Source organism: Channa argus, chromosome 16 (assembly GCF_033026475.1).
Source record: "Channa argus isolate prfri chromosome 16, Channa argus male v1.0, whole genome shotgun sequence".
In the NCBI taxonomy this organism is placed as follows: Eukaryota; Metazoa; Chordata; class Actinopteri; order Anabantiformes; family Channidae; genus Channa; species Channa argus.
The window spans coordinates 19,961,659-19,978,965 of NC_090212.1; the positions used below are offsets into that span (position 1 = coordinate 19,961,659).

At 41.9% G+C, this 17,307-nt stretch overlaps 1 protein-coding gene across 7 annotated transcripts in view; it reads left to right on the top strand.

Moving 5' to 3' along the window:
- Nucleotides 1–17,307, top strand: part of fgfr3 (fibroblast growth factor receptor 3) — a 64,132-nt gene that overhangs the window by 38,359 nt on the left and 8,466 nt on the right. For 2 of the 7 annotated variants that reach the window (XM_067479711.1, XM_067479717.1), the window contains exons 6-14: nt 5,561–5,684; nt 5,856–6,046; nt 11,678–11,822; nt 12,344–12,519; nt 15,540–15,688; nt 15,995–16,116; nt 16,390–16,500; nt 16,585–16,775; nt 17,184–17,306. In XM_067479711.1, coding sequence (XP_067335812.1) covers nt 5,561–5,684; nt 5,856–6,046; nt 11,678–11,822; nt 12,344–12,519; nt 15,540–15,688; nt 15,995–16,116; nt 16,390–16,500; nt 16,585–16,775; nt 17,184–17,306 — 1,332 coding nt within the window. Of the gene's footprint in view, nt 1–5,560; nt 5,685–5,855; nt 6,047–9,969; nt 10,115–11,677; nt 11,823–12,343; nt 12,520–15,539; nt 15,689–15,994; nt 16,117–16,389; nt 16,501–16,584; nt 16,776–17,183; nt 17,307 lie in introns of all 7 variants that reach the window. The other 5 variants (XM_067479712.1, XM_067479715.1, XM_067479713.1 and 2 more) reach the window with 5 other exon arrangements.

The following is a 17,307-nucleotide window of genomic DNA, read 5'->3' on the forward strand; positions in this document are numbered from 1 at the left end:
CATATTATCCTCAAATATGTTGAGTGATGTGCCTATATCATTATATATCATTATATTGCCCCCTAATTTTTAACATGATTATCCTTCATGAATTTGTTTCTGTTGCCACATGCTCAGAGTGATTTCATGAGAGAACACTGCAGTATCTTGCTCAGTTATAAGTGGCATTTACATAAGATGTTTTGTTTTCCTCTTTTGCTTTTGTGACTTCAGCTAATTTATGATCTATTTTGAAAAAAAAGGTTTAAAAGGGAACTAAATTAGAAATGCCTCAAACTCAATTGAGAGTCGACCAATCAGTAAACATCAAATACTTTGTGGCATTCAGTAAAATTGGGCGTCGAAAACAATGCGGTATATCAAGGAAATACACGCACTAGGAAAGTACGTTGTTAGTTTATCATAAGGAAAATTCAAATTAAGTTTTAGAAATGACTGGAATTGTTGCTGTGTAGAAAGACACATAATGGAGAGAATTGTTGTCTTGACGGACATCATTCACTGCATTCAGCCTCTCTGTGATACAGCCTTCATCACTCAACCTCATATCTGCCTGTGATGAGTTCATCTACCAGGGTTGGGGGGAGGGGGGCGGGGGGAGGGGTCACTCTGAGCACTGACAGCCTGACAATTGCCTTCAAAAGACTCAATTTCTCCGGGGAGCTCAAGGTGAAGCCGCCTTGCTCCTGAAATGACAAGATCATTTCTGATTTGACAGCTGTGGTTAATTTCAGCTGAATGAATCGCAACCGCATCCAACTTTAAGGTTTCCGTGGGTTTCGGGATGGTTTTGTCACATCTCTCAAAGCTGGGAGTGTGTAAGGCACTTGTTATTTGGTCAGCACAGTGAGAACCAGCCAGCTTGTCTTTTTCCTCACTTAGTCAAGAACGTTCAGATCTGCAGACGTATGAGAGAACGTTTCTGACTGAGCGCACCATTAAGCTCCATCATGCTCGTACAAAATATGCCTTGTCTTCACGCTATAGTAGCTGAAAGTGGCCTTTCTGCTGATACTCATTTGTTCCTTTAAAGCGTCAAGACATCTGTATAGTTTCACGTGTGTTTCAAACGATACAAAAGCTTGAAAGTAGTTTTAAGGTAGATTCCCAACACGTACCAGGGGATTCAAGATGGTCCCTGAAATTTGTGTAATGAGAAAAGCATTTCACCACTTCTAAGATGAAACTGAGGTTAAGTGATACTCTGGAGCCACTTATCTGGCAACAAAACCTACTTTACTTTTTAAGATTTGTGCTATTCCCAGCATAATGTGTTTTATCAATTTTTATAAAGTAATAATAATAATAATAAAGTGAAAGTAATGTCAGTGTGGAAGGGGAGCATTGAGGGAGAGAAGCTCAGTAAAACTGTATCCCAGTGGGAATGGAACACCAACGTAACATCTCCATTTATTTATATCACATGTTAGGCTTTTCTGTCTCACCACATTTTGCGTATTTTATTTAGCTTGATTTATCAAAGATATTTTGTGTTAATCAGCTTCTTTTATGGCAGTAGTTGGGGCACAGAAATTGTTGTGGGTCACGCTACATTTAAGAGCTGCTCAAAAGAATTTTATCAGTGAGGCAGTTTCAATGTTCCATAATGATCAGAAAAACAGCTGAAACAGCTAAATATTTGTCTGTAATGCTTTCGTTTGAATTGTAAATCGTGAGCAACTTCAATGTGTAAATGGACACTTTTTTTTTGGACTTTTTATCCAAAGCGCTTTACAATGTTGCTTCTCCTCCACCGTTGCCCAAGGACACATCAACACGATCTGGGATTGAACCACTGACCCTGTGGTCTGTGGACAACTGCCTCACCAACTGAGCTACAGTTGCCCAATGTAGCATGGAGCTTTGTAGCATAATTATGACTCTTCAAAGCACAAATCCTCTGTATATCTGCTCAGTATATTCTTACCCGCGAGCACACTGGAGGTTGCTTAGACATTCACTTGTGTGTCTTACACTTACAGAGTCCATTTGAATGCAGCACCAAAAGCTAAACGCAGCTAAGAGAAACGGTGAATAGGATGCGCGCCTCATTTGTAAAATGGAAAATAAAATTCCAGCAGCTCAACGTTCTGTGGAGCATTGTGCCCCTCTCCAGACAACTCGGTGCCCCCCTCCTATACGGACGGACGGGGCCTAAAGGTTAAAGTTCACCCCTCTATTGAGCCATCAGATCGAGGCGGGGAGAGGTGGGCGTGTTGCCAGCCTATTGAGCTGGCCTGAACCTTTGACAGCCAGAGGCTAAGCTGTTTCATGGTGCCACATATGGCGGAAGGGATTTTATTGTTTTCATGCTAAACTGCAGCGGCACAAGGAAGACAAAAGCTGACAATGTAATTATTGTGTCTCACTTCGTCCAGGTCACCCGGCGATCCCCGTTTTGACACATTTCCAAGGCAGGGCCCCTAAACTGGCTCCACGTTGTTACTTTTTAAGACTTTAAGCACTTTAAATCCCTGTTTTTCCATTCCACATTTTAACACAGCCGGGATTGTGAGTCTCTGTAGACCACATAGGAATTTCTACACTTTGCAAGATTATTTTTGGACCCTTTAATTTTAGACCTACCGTGGTCATTCGCTTTATTCCCCTGTCATCATATCCACAGATATCACAAGACAAATTATTCTATTTATTTGGTTTTCTTACCCACTCTTCTCTCCTTTGAACTCTCAGACTTCCAATTTTACCTCTCTCTGTGTTGATGCAACAGTGTGTAGAGTTAAACTCAGTCAATAGATCCACAAACTTTGCCAGCCGTAATAGCAAGCCCTTAGGGCCACTTCTGTCTGTTTCCGCCTTCTCTGTGGGTCAAATTAGGTGGTAGCACAGATCCGGGCCACTAGTTCGCTCTGACACGGTCATAAATTCTGGTAACTGGCCCCGCTGGTTCTGACAGGGCTATTTTGCGAGGTGAAGATGGAGGGTCGGGAGTATAAAGGGAGCAGAGCTTCCTGTGTTTTCTCAGACAACTGCTACGCTGCAAAAAATGTCAATATATTTTCATGTCACTGACGCTGGAACTCAAGTGCTGACTTTTTGTTTTGAATAAAAAGGTAAAGGAATCTGCTAGTAGGATGAGGTACAGTAACTCGACTGTCTTCCAACGAGGCAGCTCACAATATTCATCAAGGTATTTTATGCCCAACATACTTGTCTGTCTCCTTCTCCCAAGCAAACGCTGTCGCTTCAGATGCACACTTTTTGCAGTGTAAACGTCCCTGTCCATTCCCATGACTTGTGCTGTTCTGTAGGTCCACAGCCAAAGCCCTAAAACCTTTTAAAGCCTCGTATGACTCTAACGTAAGCTCCTTAATAATTTAATTCTGTTTGGAATCTGGCATGATTGGAGGGGATGGGATTATCACGTTTGGTGACTAAGGCTGCAGGTTCAACAGGGGTTAGCCAGTGTAACATAGTAATAAAAGCAAGTGAAGAAAAAGCAATTAAATGTGTTGAAGGAAAGACTGAGGGGAGTTAGGTAGAACTGGGGGCTTGAAATAATCATAAATGATCAATTTCACATGAGAGTGTGATGCCGATGGTGATGTCTGTTTTCAGCAGGCGTAAACACAGTGGCAGAACAATTACTTGTATATTTTTAAGCAGAGAAATTTGCACGAAATTGGTTCATGGATTATGTCCACATATTGTGTAGAAGCACAATTAAGTCAGGGAACTGCTGCAGCAAAAATATCACAATATCTACCTTCATTTCACAACTTACTAACGTTAGGCACCAAAAGCTACTGCTCACACCATGTAAGGCTAAGTATCTGCAATTACACACGTCTGTCTTATTGCTTATGAATTAATTTTTTCATTTGTAATTAGACAGAGGGTTATGCATTAAATGGTTCGGGTTTAAAATTAATTAAAGAACTCTTTGCCACTTAGAATTCTGTAATTAAAAAAATAAGTTTGATGAAGTTCAACAAGCGTAGATGCAACATTTTTACCCCAAACGTGTCCTTGCAGCTGTCAGTTAAATGTATTACAATAAAACATGTGATAAAGGAGCGAGTTCTTCCATCAGAAAAAAAAGATGTACAGAACATAAGTAAATGTTTCCCTGGTTGTTATAAAACGAGACCCTAATTCTTGGACAGTTTCTTTCAGTTTCAGTTGGTGGTCTTGGCCTCTTGAGTATCGACTTCAGGTGGTGTTTTATCACCTTTTATGTGCGTCTTTCTGTGTGTATTTTTTTTTTTTTCTTCCCCCTGCTCTCCGCTCAGCTCGGGCCAAGCAACTGCAGCACAAGGCGTCACTCATCTGCTCATGAGAGCAGCCATTGACTTTGCTTTGACTCCTCGTCTCTTAGAGGGGTAGACGGGGTGGAGCCAGCCTCTCTGAAAAACCATTTGCCAGCGCTGAGTGGGCTGCCTGGTCTATGTTACCATGCAACTGCAAAAAGCACACACAGGCATAATATTTACACTGTTACATTATTTTCCGCATGCGCCTCCAAGAGAAAGAGTCAAGGAGTGTGCGGCAGAGGGAGAAGAAGGAGGGGAGAACGAGATCCTCCTACAAATATATACATTCTGTGAATGGCTGGCCAGTTACCTAAATGCACGGGGTTAAACGTTTGTGAAAACACTGATTCCACTCTGGCTCGGCACATTTTCCTACGTAGGTGATGTTAAGTGTTCTACTGTGAAAAGCCTCCTTGTTGACATCACTCACTCGCGTCTTCAGTCACTCTGACCTCTTTCGGAGGAGTTCACTCTGCATTCGTCTCGCGGCAGTAAGCGAAGAAGCGAGCGCTGCAGCTCGTGTTTCCACGTGTTGCCACGAGGTCGTCCCTCTTGGCCCATGGAGACTCTATCTCTCGATGCGTAGCAGGTCCTGTGTTCTCCCCTCGCTGTGCTGATTCGTTCGCTCTGCGTCTGTCAAGTCACTTTCTGTCATCTGCTGCCATCAGACCACACCTGGTTTGAGTTACCACACAAAATCTACCCCTTGAATCTCTGGGGATGGATTGCGCTCGACTGAACCAATTTCCGAGGTGCAAAAAGAAAAAGCTCACTGCAAGCAGAGAGAAGAAAACGCTCTGTCTTTTGAAAATTATCTCATGTAAAATAATCCTTATATCATTGTTTTTGGTTACTTCAACATAAAACAACAAATTATTAGGCAATCTTCTATCTTGAGCATTAGTATGTGCATTCTGTCAATTCATTTCTTCACGTGACCTCGCTCAACGTGAGTTCACGGCCTCCACCACACACTTAAACAGTGGAGAGACTGCGCACTCACCATAGTTTTACGAAAGTAGGAAATTTTAACTTTGGACTGTGATTAAGCTGATGAGTTCAGGTGCACACCTGAAGTCTGGGATTTTTCATACATCTACAGTTTCTTCATCTACAGTTTTTTTTATAATTTCCTTGTATTGAGAAGATGATGATGATTGATGAAGATGACGTATAAAGTCTAAAGAGACAAACTTCTAGGCTCAATAACCTCACAAATGTAGATGTCTTGTACCGATACTGTATCGAGTATGCTGACTACTCTCTCCTCATTTTCCTCCCCTCAGCTGAGACACCAGCAGTGGAGTCTGGTGATGGAGAGTGCGGTCCCTTCGGATCGGGGGAACTACACCTGTGTGGTCCAGAACCAGTACGGCACCATATCCCACACCTACCAGCTGGATGTGCTAGGTAAACACCATGGAAACATTTAGTATCCTGACTATTGCTGTGCAAACAATTAATAAACTAACATGTGCAAATAGTTTTTTAAAAAAGGAGTTGTTGAAAAAAATATGTTTTAAAGCTACTTTATAATTTCCATGCATGTCTTTTGCTAATGACTCTGTGTTTCATCGTCAGAGCGCTCCCCTCATAGACCCATCCTCCAAGCGGGCCTGCCAGCCAACCAGACGGTAGTGGTGGGCAGCGATGTGGAGTTTCATTGTAAGGTCTACAGCGATGCCCAGCCGCACATCCAGTGGCTGAAACACATCGAGGTCAACGGCAGCCGCTACGGCCCCGACGGCGTTCCCTACGTCAACATCCTAAAGGTGGGTCTGCTGCCTGACGCTGTTTCACGCCTCTAATGAGTCCGGGTCTCTGCGGAGTTTGCCTGGAGTCGATTCCAGCTGATGATAACTTCACTCATAATTAATCTCTGCTAAACGTCTTGTTTAATGAGTTTTCACAGTAGGTGGGTCTGTGGGGCCTAAGGGGCTCTTTTTAGTGCAGCGTACAGTCCTCGAACACTAAAGCTTCATTACAGGAAAGAAAAGCCTCACCTGCACTTTCCTACGCACTGCACCATATAGAATTGTACACTCATTAACTTCATTATAAGGTTTCCTAATCCTTCACAGTAGCTTTTGATATTTTATGAACAAAGTGTTGAAGGGGGATTCAGTAAAATGCATTTATTTTCTTTCCAAATATTCTAACTTCCATGCTGTATAATAATATTAATAATTTATCCTTTATATAGATTTTTTGGGGCGGCCTTATATTAAAAAACGAACATTGTGTCCGTACATTGAAGCCACTTTGTTAGAGACGTTCAGGGAGCGTAAACAGTGTAGGTCACCTGTGTTTTGGAAGCGTTCAGAGCCCAATAATCAGTTGCTTTGGATAAGTATTACGTTTTTGTTATTGTGGCACAGCTGCTCCTAGCGTTTACAGTATGTCAAAGGAGAACAGTCTCACTGTTGAGGATTCAAATTTGTCCCAGTTACTGGAGAAGAGCATACAGTTTGAATGAATAATACTGTACTTGAATAATGTTTTGTTTTAAGATCAGATAGTCTTTACATTGCAATTACTGTAAGGAGGTTTTCCATGCTGCATCATAACGTGATTATTGAGCTTTTATTTTTATGTTGGTCCATGTTGTTTTCACCATTAACTATCTCTACATGAAGAAGAAAACACAAGCTGATCTGACCTGTTCTTGTGCTGGAGCCTCGATGATTACATTCTTTTTCTGCAATGCACTTATTAGATTTTCAAACCAGTCGTAGATAACAACAGTCATTGCTCAAGCTTCAATAATGTAATAAATTGAAAGGGCAGCTAAAGGATAAAGAATGCCAGATAAACAACACACTCATATAACAGATCTTCAAAACAGAACTTCAGTTATACATCAAATAACACGGCTGTGAAAGAGTGTGTGTGTTAACCTGACTTGTATCTTATGCATCAACCACAGATATGCACATAAGTGTGTTTGTGTCAAACTGCTCAGATGCAATTTGGTGTAGTTGTACAGTATATTGCTTGTCTGCAGACTTCATGGTTTCTCTGATGCTGCATTGTGTTAGTGGTTCTCAATCACAAGCATTCCGGTGTGAAATAAAGGTTAAATAAATGTAGTGAGGGGGTCTTTATAAGGGTTTGCTCCTGTTAAGGAGAAACTCCTGCAGGGCTCGTCACGCTGTCGGTCAGTGGAATAGACTAGAAGTCACTCCTCACCAAGAGAGGACAACACCCTGAACCCACTCTAAGGCGGGTATTTTTTTTTCTTTGGGGTGAACAGAGCAAGACTCCCATCAAAAAAAAAACAAAAAAAACCTCAAGGCCTTTTGCTTTCTCATTTGGCGCCCCCCTTTTGCTTTTTTTTTTTTTTTTTTTCTAGAGAGAGAGCGAGGGAATAAAACAAACATCTGGTTTGGACTAAGTTAACTGCTGTGGTGGCGGCAACGCAGGGAGAGAGACGGGCTCTGTTCACCGCCACTGCTGTCAGATGTGCTTGCGTCGCGTGGTTTGAGGGGGAGGAGGAGAGAGGAAAGAGGGAAGGGGCACCCAAAAAAAGCCATGGAAAAAATGAGCGGAGGAACACGAGGAAGGGCAAAGTCAGCAGGGAGAGAGAGAATGTGTGACAGAGTGGTGGGTAAAGATGGAGGGTGAGCGAATGAGAGGAGGGGGTGAGGGAGGCCGGCACAAGACACAGAGAGAAAGAAGACAAGAGAAGGGAGAGACAGACGAGTGACAGGAGAAAAAAAAACTCCCTTCTCGACATAGAATCTAACATTGCTGGTTTCATCTCGAAGCTCTTGAAATGATGGATTTGAGACTTTCAAATTTCATTCTACTTTATTACATTTTGGAAAATAATTTCAAGAAAAAGAGGCCCTGGCATCCGCCATAGGCTGCATGAGTGATGGATTATTGTGCAGTTGGAGCCTTAATTAATAACCTTTGTGGGTCCCTCAGCCTTTATTCTATATCATTTATCAGGTAGAAAATAGATTTTAAACTACAGACAGTTAAAATTAGAGTTAAAACTGAGGGGAAACCATCGCAAGAAATCATGAAAAGACATGAAATGAACGAAAAAAATAATAAACAAGCGGGGCTGGGGCCCCCGAGGATCACGGGTCGCCCACCCCTGCTCTTAAGCTTTCTAATTAAATGTTAAACTATTCCTTTAATTATTTACTGAACTAACAGAAACATCATTTAACATACTTCTAGGGAACGAGTTAGCAGAACAGGAGGCCAACTTAGCATCTCTGTTTATTTAGTCATCTGCATAATGTGGTCTTCGCCGTTTAAATTTCAGCCGAAACGTTTCTAGGTGTGACTTACGGCATTTAGAGTCTGAACTCGACGTCACACTTACGTAAGGTGCGCGTCTGCGTCTGGGATATAACAAAAGGAAGAAACTTGGAGGGACAGAGTGGGAAGAAAAAGGAGTAAACTAAGAGAGATGAAGGCGAGAGAGGCAGACAGGGAGAGAGCAAAGAGGAGCAGAGAGACAGGCCAACAGAAAGGGAGAAAGAGGGGGAAAGCGAGCCTGTCAGCCCAGACCGCGGCTCCACGCTCTATTTTCGACTACCACATAATTGAAACAGTATTTACAGAGATGTGTGTGTGCCTCTCTCCCTCTGTCTCGCTCTCTGTGGCCCCACCACAGCTCATTCACTGCGACATCTCATGTGTGGCGTTTACTGTACTGTAGGAGTTAAACACAGCTGAGGGTGGGAGGAGGGGGTCATTTTTTTTCTTTTCTTTTTTTGAGAAATGCATGAATCGTTCTTTTGATGCCTGGAAAAAGAGTTAACGATGAGCGACTTGCCGTGGGGAGGGTGAGGGGAGGCGCCTGGAGCCGAGCCCTGGATGTTCATTAAGCAACCATAAAACATGATATGTTTTCTCCTTTGTGTGCTTCACCCGTTTAATTATTCATCTGCAGTTTCTCTGCTCGAGAGCCTGTCACACGCCATGAGTGTTTCAGAACACGGGTGTGAGTGAGCGGTTGTGTGTTTGTGCACACAGCATCCACACTTTTGGAAGATTGACATACTGCAATTGCCTGTAGGTAGCATGTCTTACTGCACGGTGTGTACGTGTGCGTTTGACGTCATAATGCTTCTTATCTCACAGACAGTCTGCGTTTCTGTGTATGTCTGTGTATATTTATAGATCTATGTAAAAGCAGCCAGTTTCAAGTAAAGCCTCTGCATTTGTATTGCAATAGTTTGACATTTGGGGAAATACAAGTTGGAGCATCAGCATATTATCACCTAGCGATGAGAAGCAGAGATCAAGGAAGAGATCATTAGTTTACCTGTGAGCAATTTAGCCTGTTAGCAATTAGTACAACTCTAAAGAAAAGGTTTGATTTCTTGTGTTCATGCACTGGATATCTTTTTAAAATCACATTTGTTTGTCAATGACTATGTGTGAAACGACATTTATGTAACGGCAAGCAGCTACTTTTTTTTTTTTCTGCAATGGAGGTATCAACATATCAAACTCTGGCACTAGCTGTCACTGTGTATTATTTTCTTTCTGAAATTCTCACTCCCTGGTCACTTTGGCAGAGTATTGAGTGATTTAAAAAAAAAAATAAGGTGTTTGAGTTTTATTACCTCAGCTGCTTGCAGTATATTTGTGTGGCTGTGTATTGTCCGGGTTTACATGTATTTTCTCCTCGTGTGGCCTTAATGCCCACTCTCCAACTTTCCCTTCACAGAGTGTTGTCAGTAAACACACTGAGGCCCACAGTAAGTTGAAACTGTCCAACGTGACAGCGAAAGATGCCGGGAAGTACTGGTGTCGTGCCTCAAACTTTGTAGGCAAGTCGGAAAACGCTTTCTGGCTTAAGATACACAAACCAGGTAAATCCCAAGCTTGGAGCGACAGTTGACCCTCTGCTGTGTCTCTACCTCTCTGCGGGACTCCCCTGGGCTTCTGATTTGACTGGGTTACTGGCTTGCTGTTGGAATTAATACATACTTATATACACAGACACACACACACACACATTCCTTTGCTGAGTGTTAAGTTGACAGGCGGACATTGGTAACTAGTAACTAGTACTTCACAATCAATGACAAACACGGTGTCCTACCTCTACTACTTGATCACTGTGACACCTTGTCCTCGCTCTCCCACAAGCCACTATTATGCACAAATGTACACACTCACATATATATATATATATATATATATATATATATATATATATATATATATATATATATATATATATATATATATATATATATATATATATGAAAACCCACATAAACTCCTGCACCAACCAAACCACCCACACACACACAGATTGGTATTGATTTCACTGCAAGCACTTTCTCCGGTTATATTATTATGTGCTTTTATATTAAAGCATGGAGCATGACTCTGATTCATATCTGGGTTTGGGTGTCCCTGTTCATTGCCGAGGCTTGGGGTAGAAGTGTCCCCCACCCTGCTCTACCACCAAACCACATCACATACTGAGATTTAAAGTGACTCCCCCACTGGTCAACCCACCAGCCATTAGTCAAAGGTCAAAAACCACAACTGCGGCAAAGCAAGTTTTTGATCACTTTCAAAGGTTATTTACAACCAGCTGTGGTGAATCTTTATGGAAGAGCTAAATTTTCAACCTTGTGTCCAAAAAACTGAATGTAAGTTTGTTCATCTGAAACAATAGGACAGAGAATTAGAATTTATTTTAAAAAGGAATGGGCCGATAACAGATCCTTGAGGAACCCCTAAAATCAAAAACCAGCTTTATGCTAGAGGAAAATGTAAAGCTTGTCTTCATAAAACTCAGTGTAAGGTCAATGGGATAGAGAATACATTTACTTACCCTGAGGCCCCTCTACACCCCTCTACACTTCAGAATCAAGCTTTCTTTCATATACATATATATATATATATATATATATATATATATATATATATATATATATATATATCCAGGAAGCCGTCTTAAATTCAATATTTGATATTCAGAGAAAATAATACAATAATAAATAAGGTTATACTAATATAGTATATAATAGGGTTTTGATGGTTTGAAAATTTTTTTTAAGCAGTTTTCACAATTTTGGCGAAATTACCACACTAGTAATTTCTCAACTCATTAGGGTAACTTAGTGACAAGCCAAACGTTCTTCATAAGAAGGTGATGTGAGCGGTGTGAAATGTTTCTACCTGTGGCCTCAGGTTGAACCAACAGGCTTCTTTCTCGCAGAATGGTGGAGGTGCTGCTTGGGTGTTTTCAGGTGTTGGTAATGGAACGGTCAGCAGAAGAATACTGCATTGCTGACCTCTTTAAATCCTGTCCTTTCCTTCAGGGTTTATTTGGTGTTTCCTCTAAGAAGCTTTGGGCTCATGATATCTCCCCATCTCTCTCTCTCTCTACCTTTTCCCTCTGTCACCCTCCACAGACGGCTGGTATTAACACTACAGATAAGGAGCTAGAGGTTCTCCTCTTGATCAATGTGACTTTTGAGGATGCGGGCGAGTACACTTGTCTGGCAGGGAACTCTATCGGCTATAATTACCACTCTGCTTGGCTGACGGTGCTTCCAGGTATATTCCTTTTCTATCTGTGGATCTGTGGACTCTTAGCATCCAGTTCTAATAATGTAGATGTTATAAAGTCCAAGAAACTTTGGGCTCTTGGAGCTTATAACCAAAGATTTCAATGTCAATTATCATCATGGATACTTGTTACTTGCGTACATGTTTTAATTTGACAAATCAAACATATGATCCAACCACCACTGAAGGATATTTTATTAGTAATGGATTGTCAGTTTAAATGTCTCAACTTTAAGTCATTTCCATGTTCAGCACACAATATTTAACTCTCTGAGGAGAATCATAACACAGGTGTAATTATCTGCTGCAGGTTAAAACCACGAGCGACTTAATTTGTTGTCTCAATCCAGAATGTGAATGCAAACATTTAAGTGCATAAAGGCAAATTTACGATCTATTTCTGTTGTGATTTGTAGGTATGAGCTACTGATAAAAGCAAAGTTTCTATGTAGTCATCAGTTGAAATTAGTTTTAGCGTTTCTTGACTGACCATATTCTTCCTCCCAAAGCAGTGAGCGAGGGAAAGGAAGACTACTATGCCGACATCCTCATCTACGTGACGGGCTGCGTGCTGTTCATACTCGCCGTGGTCATCGTGGTGCTCTGTCGCATGAGGATGACCACGCAGAAGACGCTGCCCACGCCCCCCGTGCAAAAGCTCTCGAAATTTCCTCTCAAGAGACAGGTAACAGAAAGTAGATACAAGATTCGTACAACACTTTTCCCCTCTTCATGTGTGTAGTTAGGATAGGGATGCTCTTTGGTACCTTCTTTGCATTGTAGGTGTTTCTCCCTCAAAACAAACTTAGCCGCAACAGATTTAGGATTATTTCTAAATCAAACCTGTCTTTTCAACTTTCAAAGAAGAGTTGCACACAGGCTAAGGCTCACGCAAGCCTGAGTATCCAGAAGGTTCGTTTACATCCATCAGTCGTGGATCTCTCTCTGTCCTGCTGCTTTGATGACGTATCGTGAACGCCGGTGGGCATCCCACTGGTGACATGTGTTCACATTTATCTTGGAGCAAATTCACCTCAGGGATATTTATGCCCTCCTGCGACTGTCAGTGTTAGTTTTAGATTTCACTCTCGGTGTAACACACACTGGCCTCTCAACTGTTGGGAGAGAAACATGGAGTGGAGCAGCTGCATGGCCACAGCCTGCAGTCTGCATGCTCGTTGCGTCATTCAAGACTAACCTCAAATGTTACTAACGCCAAGTTCAAACAGAATGCAGATCAAACCAACCAGTGCACAGTTAAGGTAACAGTAACAACTCTAATGCTTGTTGCTTAACGCATTATACTTTGGTTGTGAGGAGAAAAACAAAGGAAAAATGCGAAGGTTTGGTTTTACTTTTAAGTAGAGCCAACGAAGCCGCTTCCCCTATTTTCAGTCTTTATGCTGAACGAAAGGTTTTCTGGATCTGGCTACATATTTACCAGCCAGCCATGAGTGACATTGCTCTTCTCATCAACCTTTAAGGAAGAAAGCTAATTTGTTATGACTTTTTCTTCAAGGAGGTTTTGTCTGGAACCCTTGACCACGCAAACATCTTTGCTTTGGTGTAATCTAACGTCCATCCAGATCCGAGGTTATACTGTAGGTACACTTAGGTGTAATGTAACTAGGCATGTCAGGAAAAAAAAAGCCGAGTCGAGGGGTGGGGCAACGCGTAAATACGTCAATTTCTGTAATGTGCATCGATGTGTCACGAGTAGGAAGTAAGATGGCTGTGACTAGTGAGAGCACGGGGTCCACTGATGTAACAAAAAAGTATGGACGTAATTAAAGCAGGGTCCAAACAACATGGTGCTCTACCAGCTCTGCTAATTCTTTGACTTATTTTGCCGCTGAATTGCTAAATGTAGATTGAATCATAATCCTTTGGCTCGAGTGGAACAAGCTCTTTATATTTAATTATATTCTTGAGAGACTTTACATTAGTCTGTCCAACACAGATCACCAGTTAAGACTGGCCTGTTTTCTGTCTGCGGAATAAAGTCCTGCAGTGCAGGCTGCGAGAGAAGGTGATATTGAGATGAATACAGAGAAGAACATATTGAAATGTAACTTACTGTTGAATTCAAATTTGTATTTTTTGGTAAATGTATTTTTATATGAAAAAAAGAGCTCAATCTGGAGCTATCGTAAGGTGCAGCCCTACACAAGTGCTAGAAGCTGGCTCATTGATTGCTGGTTGAGTGTCAGCATCAATCAGTGGCTGGAACAGGGCAAGTCTGAGAATCATAAATGTGGCTTTCTGAAGATCAGTGCCTTTACTTCTGCACACTAATTAAATTGCCTTTGTCTTCTTCTGTGTTCCACTTCACGTCACTCTCATCGAAAGACTTTCACTTGATATCCTGAGCTTCTATTTCTTTTCCTACTAATTCACTGTGTCCTACCTGCCCCACCCTGCTGGACTGTGTGCAAGACACAGCCATCATGTGGTTGTCATCTGTAAGCTCCACCTTTCCAGCTTTGTAATTGAAGGGCTGACCTCCCCAAAATGCAGAAATGCCTAAAAGTCAGTTCTTAGAAAACACACACGCGATGTTTAAAGCTAAAGTCTGGATTTAGCTGAAGAAGATTGTATTTTTTTTGTTTAGTCGTCGTTACATAAAACAGTCTTGTTTCGCTATATCACATAGAAACCACATCTTTAATTGCTGTTTCTAAATCATTTCTGTTTCTGCAGCCTTCATAAACATGCTCTTATAAGGGAGTGCAGGGAGAGATCTTATTGCATTTTTCTGTAATCTTCACTTCGTTTTTGTAAAGCTAATCTCTTGGTTCTCTCTCGTCTTTTTCATAACTCTAGGTAAATCTCCCATAAACCTCCTGGCATGTTCTATCAGATATTACTTTTCATGCCTCTGAAATTGCAGTTGAGACTGAGCTGTTTTTTTATTCATTTATTTATTTATTTTATTTTATCTTTTAGCTTCACAGCCCTTTTTCTCATTTTGCTTCAGTTGAGGAAGGAAGTCATGTAAGTGAACATGTTTTGTTGCAGGACCCCACCTGAAGGGGCCTCACTAGCACACTCTGACACAAACAGATTCATCAAAAGTGGAACCAGAGACATCAGCCAGTCAGATAAATGGTGGGAGGGGTTTCAAAAGCCCGTGGGCACGGCGGCAGGAGCGCCAATCTCGAAATGGAACTTGCTGATGGATAGAGATCCCATCTTGACTCACTCGCCCACCTTTGCATCCTCTGTCATTCATCTTTGTTACCCCCTCTTCCTCCTGTGCACAGCCACAAGCCGGCCGTTTGTAAAATGTCTCCATTGGCGTCAGTGGTGACATTTAGATTATTTAGATTCACTATTGGAGGTTGTGAATTTTATAGTCGAGCACTTTGACCGTTTCATCATTTTCTAGCTAAATTACTATTCTTATTAAAATGATCAAACTATATTTGATCATTCTGCTTGCCTGACACTATTTTGAAATAGTAAAACAATTTTTAAAATTTCATCTGCCAATGATGTAAGATGAGCTTCTTTAAAGCTTTTAACAACCTTTACGCAAAAAAGTGATTAACTCTTACTTTTATGCATGAATATTTAGCTTTTTTGTTTTTTCTTCTGAGTCAAACTCTGCTGATCACAGTTTCTGTCTTCCCTCTGTCCTGTTGTTCAAACACATATCACCTCCCCCTTTTCAGAGACTATAACAGTTTGTTTTTTGCACCCAAGCAGGTGTCCTTGGATTCCAACTCCTCCATGAACTCCAACACTCCGCTGGTCAGGATCGCCCGCCTTTCGTCGAGTGACGGGCCGATGCTGGCCAACGTCTCCGAGCTGGAGCTACCATCAGACCCCAAGTGGGAGTTTCCTCGAACCCGGTAAGAAAGAGCAGATCTTGCTCCTGCAGCTACACACTTACTGCCTGTCAGGGGAAAACATGGAATGCTGCGGCTTTTTCCTGCTGCCAAGCAACATATTTCTGAATTGACAGTAATGTGATGTGCTAAGAAAACATGCGAACACTCATACTTCATCGAGGTCAACGTGACACCTTCTTCTGTGCTTATTATGCTTGACAATCAAAATGTTCAAAATTGTGTTTCGGAGAGAAATGTAAAAAATACCAGTCAATGTTGCTTGCAGCAAAAATCAAAGCTTTGAAAGAGTTTTTGCTTCTGTTTCAGGTTAACTCTGGGCAAACCTCTGGGCGAGGGCTGCTTCGGTCAGGTGGTGATGGCCGAGGCTGTCGGTATCGACAAGGAGAAGCCCAACAAGCCGCTCACTGTTGCTGTGAAAATGCTGAAAGGTTAGTGATTGACGTGGCTGCGGTCCAGGAACTGGCACAAGACATTGACCGTTTTTCGTTCTATGATTTACGTCAGAAAATCAGCAGCATTGTGTCTTTTTTTTGTTTGTTTGTTTGTTTATTTTTTTGTCCAATCATTTGTCTGGTTTGTTTGGTCTCATATGTCCCACAGGCTCAAACTGAAGCCTTCTCTCTTGCATTTTTGCCCTTTGTCACTAGCTTTTCATTACAATTACGTTGTGATCTGACTCTATGCTCCTTTGTTTGTCTCAGATGACGCCACAGATAAAGATTTATCAGACCTGGTGTCAGAGATGGAAATGATGAAGATGATTGGAAAACACAAAAACATTATCAACTTGCTGGGAGCCTGCACACAGGACGGTGAGGCCACGGTGCATTGCAGAGAACATATTCCAAGTCAGAAATTAACACTGATGATGACACTGCGCTCTGTGCTGTGCGCAGGTCCTCTGTACGTCCTGGTGGAATACGCCTCCAAAGGCAACCTGAGGGAGTACCTGCGGGCGCGGCGCCCACCAGGCATGGACTACTCCTTCGACACCTGTAAAATCCCCGATGAGCAGCTCACTTTCAAAGACCTGTTGTCCTGCGCCTACCAGGTCGCCCGAGGCATGGAGTACCTCGCCTCACAGAAGGTCAGCCCCCCACGACACTGTGTTTTTGTTTGAGAGACCTGCTCTGATTATTAGCCTTATTAACTTCTTTTAACTTTATTATCATCTACAGCAAAAATAAGAAGAAAGGGGAAACTGCAACAGTTAATTAGAGCATGTTGGGTTTGTTGGGTTCGGCTTGATTGTAGAGATACAATAAATTGATTTTGTAACTCTCTTTGAGACCTTTAGAAATTAAAAGAATGTCACTGAGAATAAATTTAAATCAGCTGCTGAAAGGTTTTGATTTAAAGTTCGGGAAAGCTTTGTATTTCCCAGGAAGGGTTGAGCAATAAAGCTGGACAGTGTTTTATGAAGGTTGTGAACTGCAGAGGGCAAAGATGTGTTTGTATGGATGTGTGTTTGATGCATTTGTTCTTTTTCCCTCAGTGTATCCACAGAGACCTGGCAGCCAGAAACGTCCTTGTGACGGAGGACAACATTATGAAGATCGCCGACTTCGGTCTCGCCAGAGACGTGCACAACATAGACTACTACAAAAAGACCACAAATG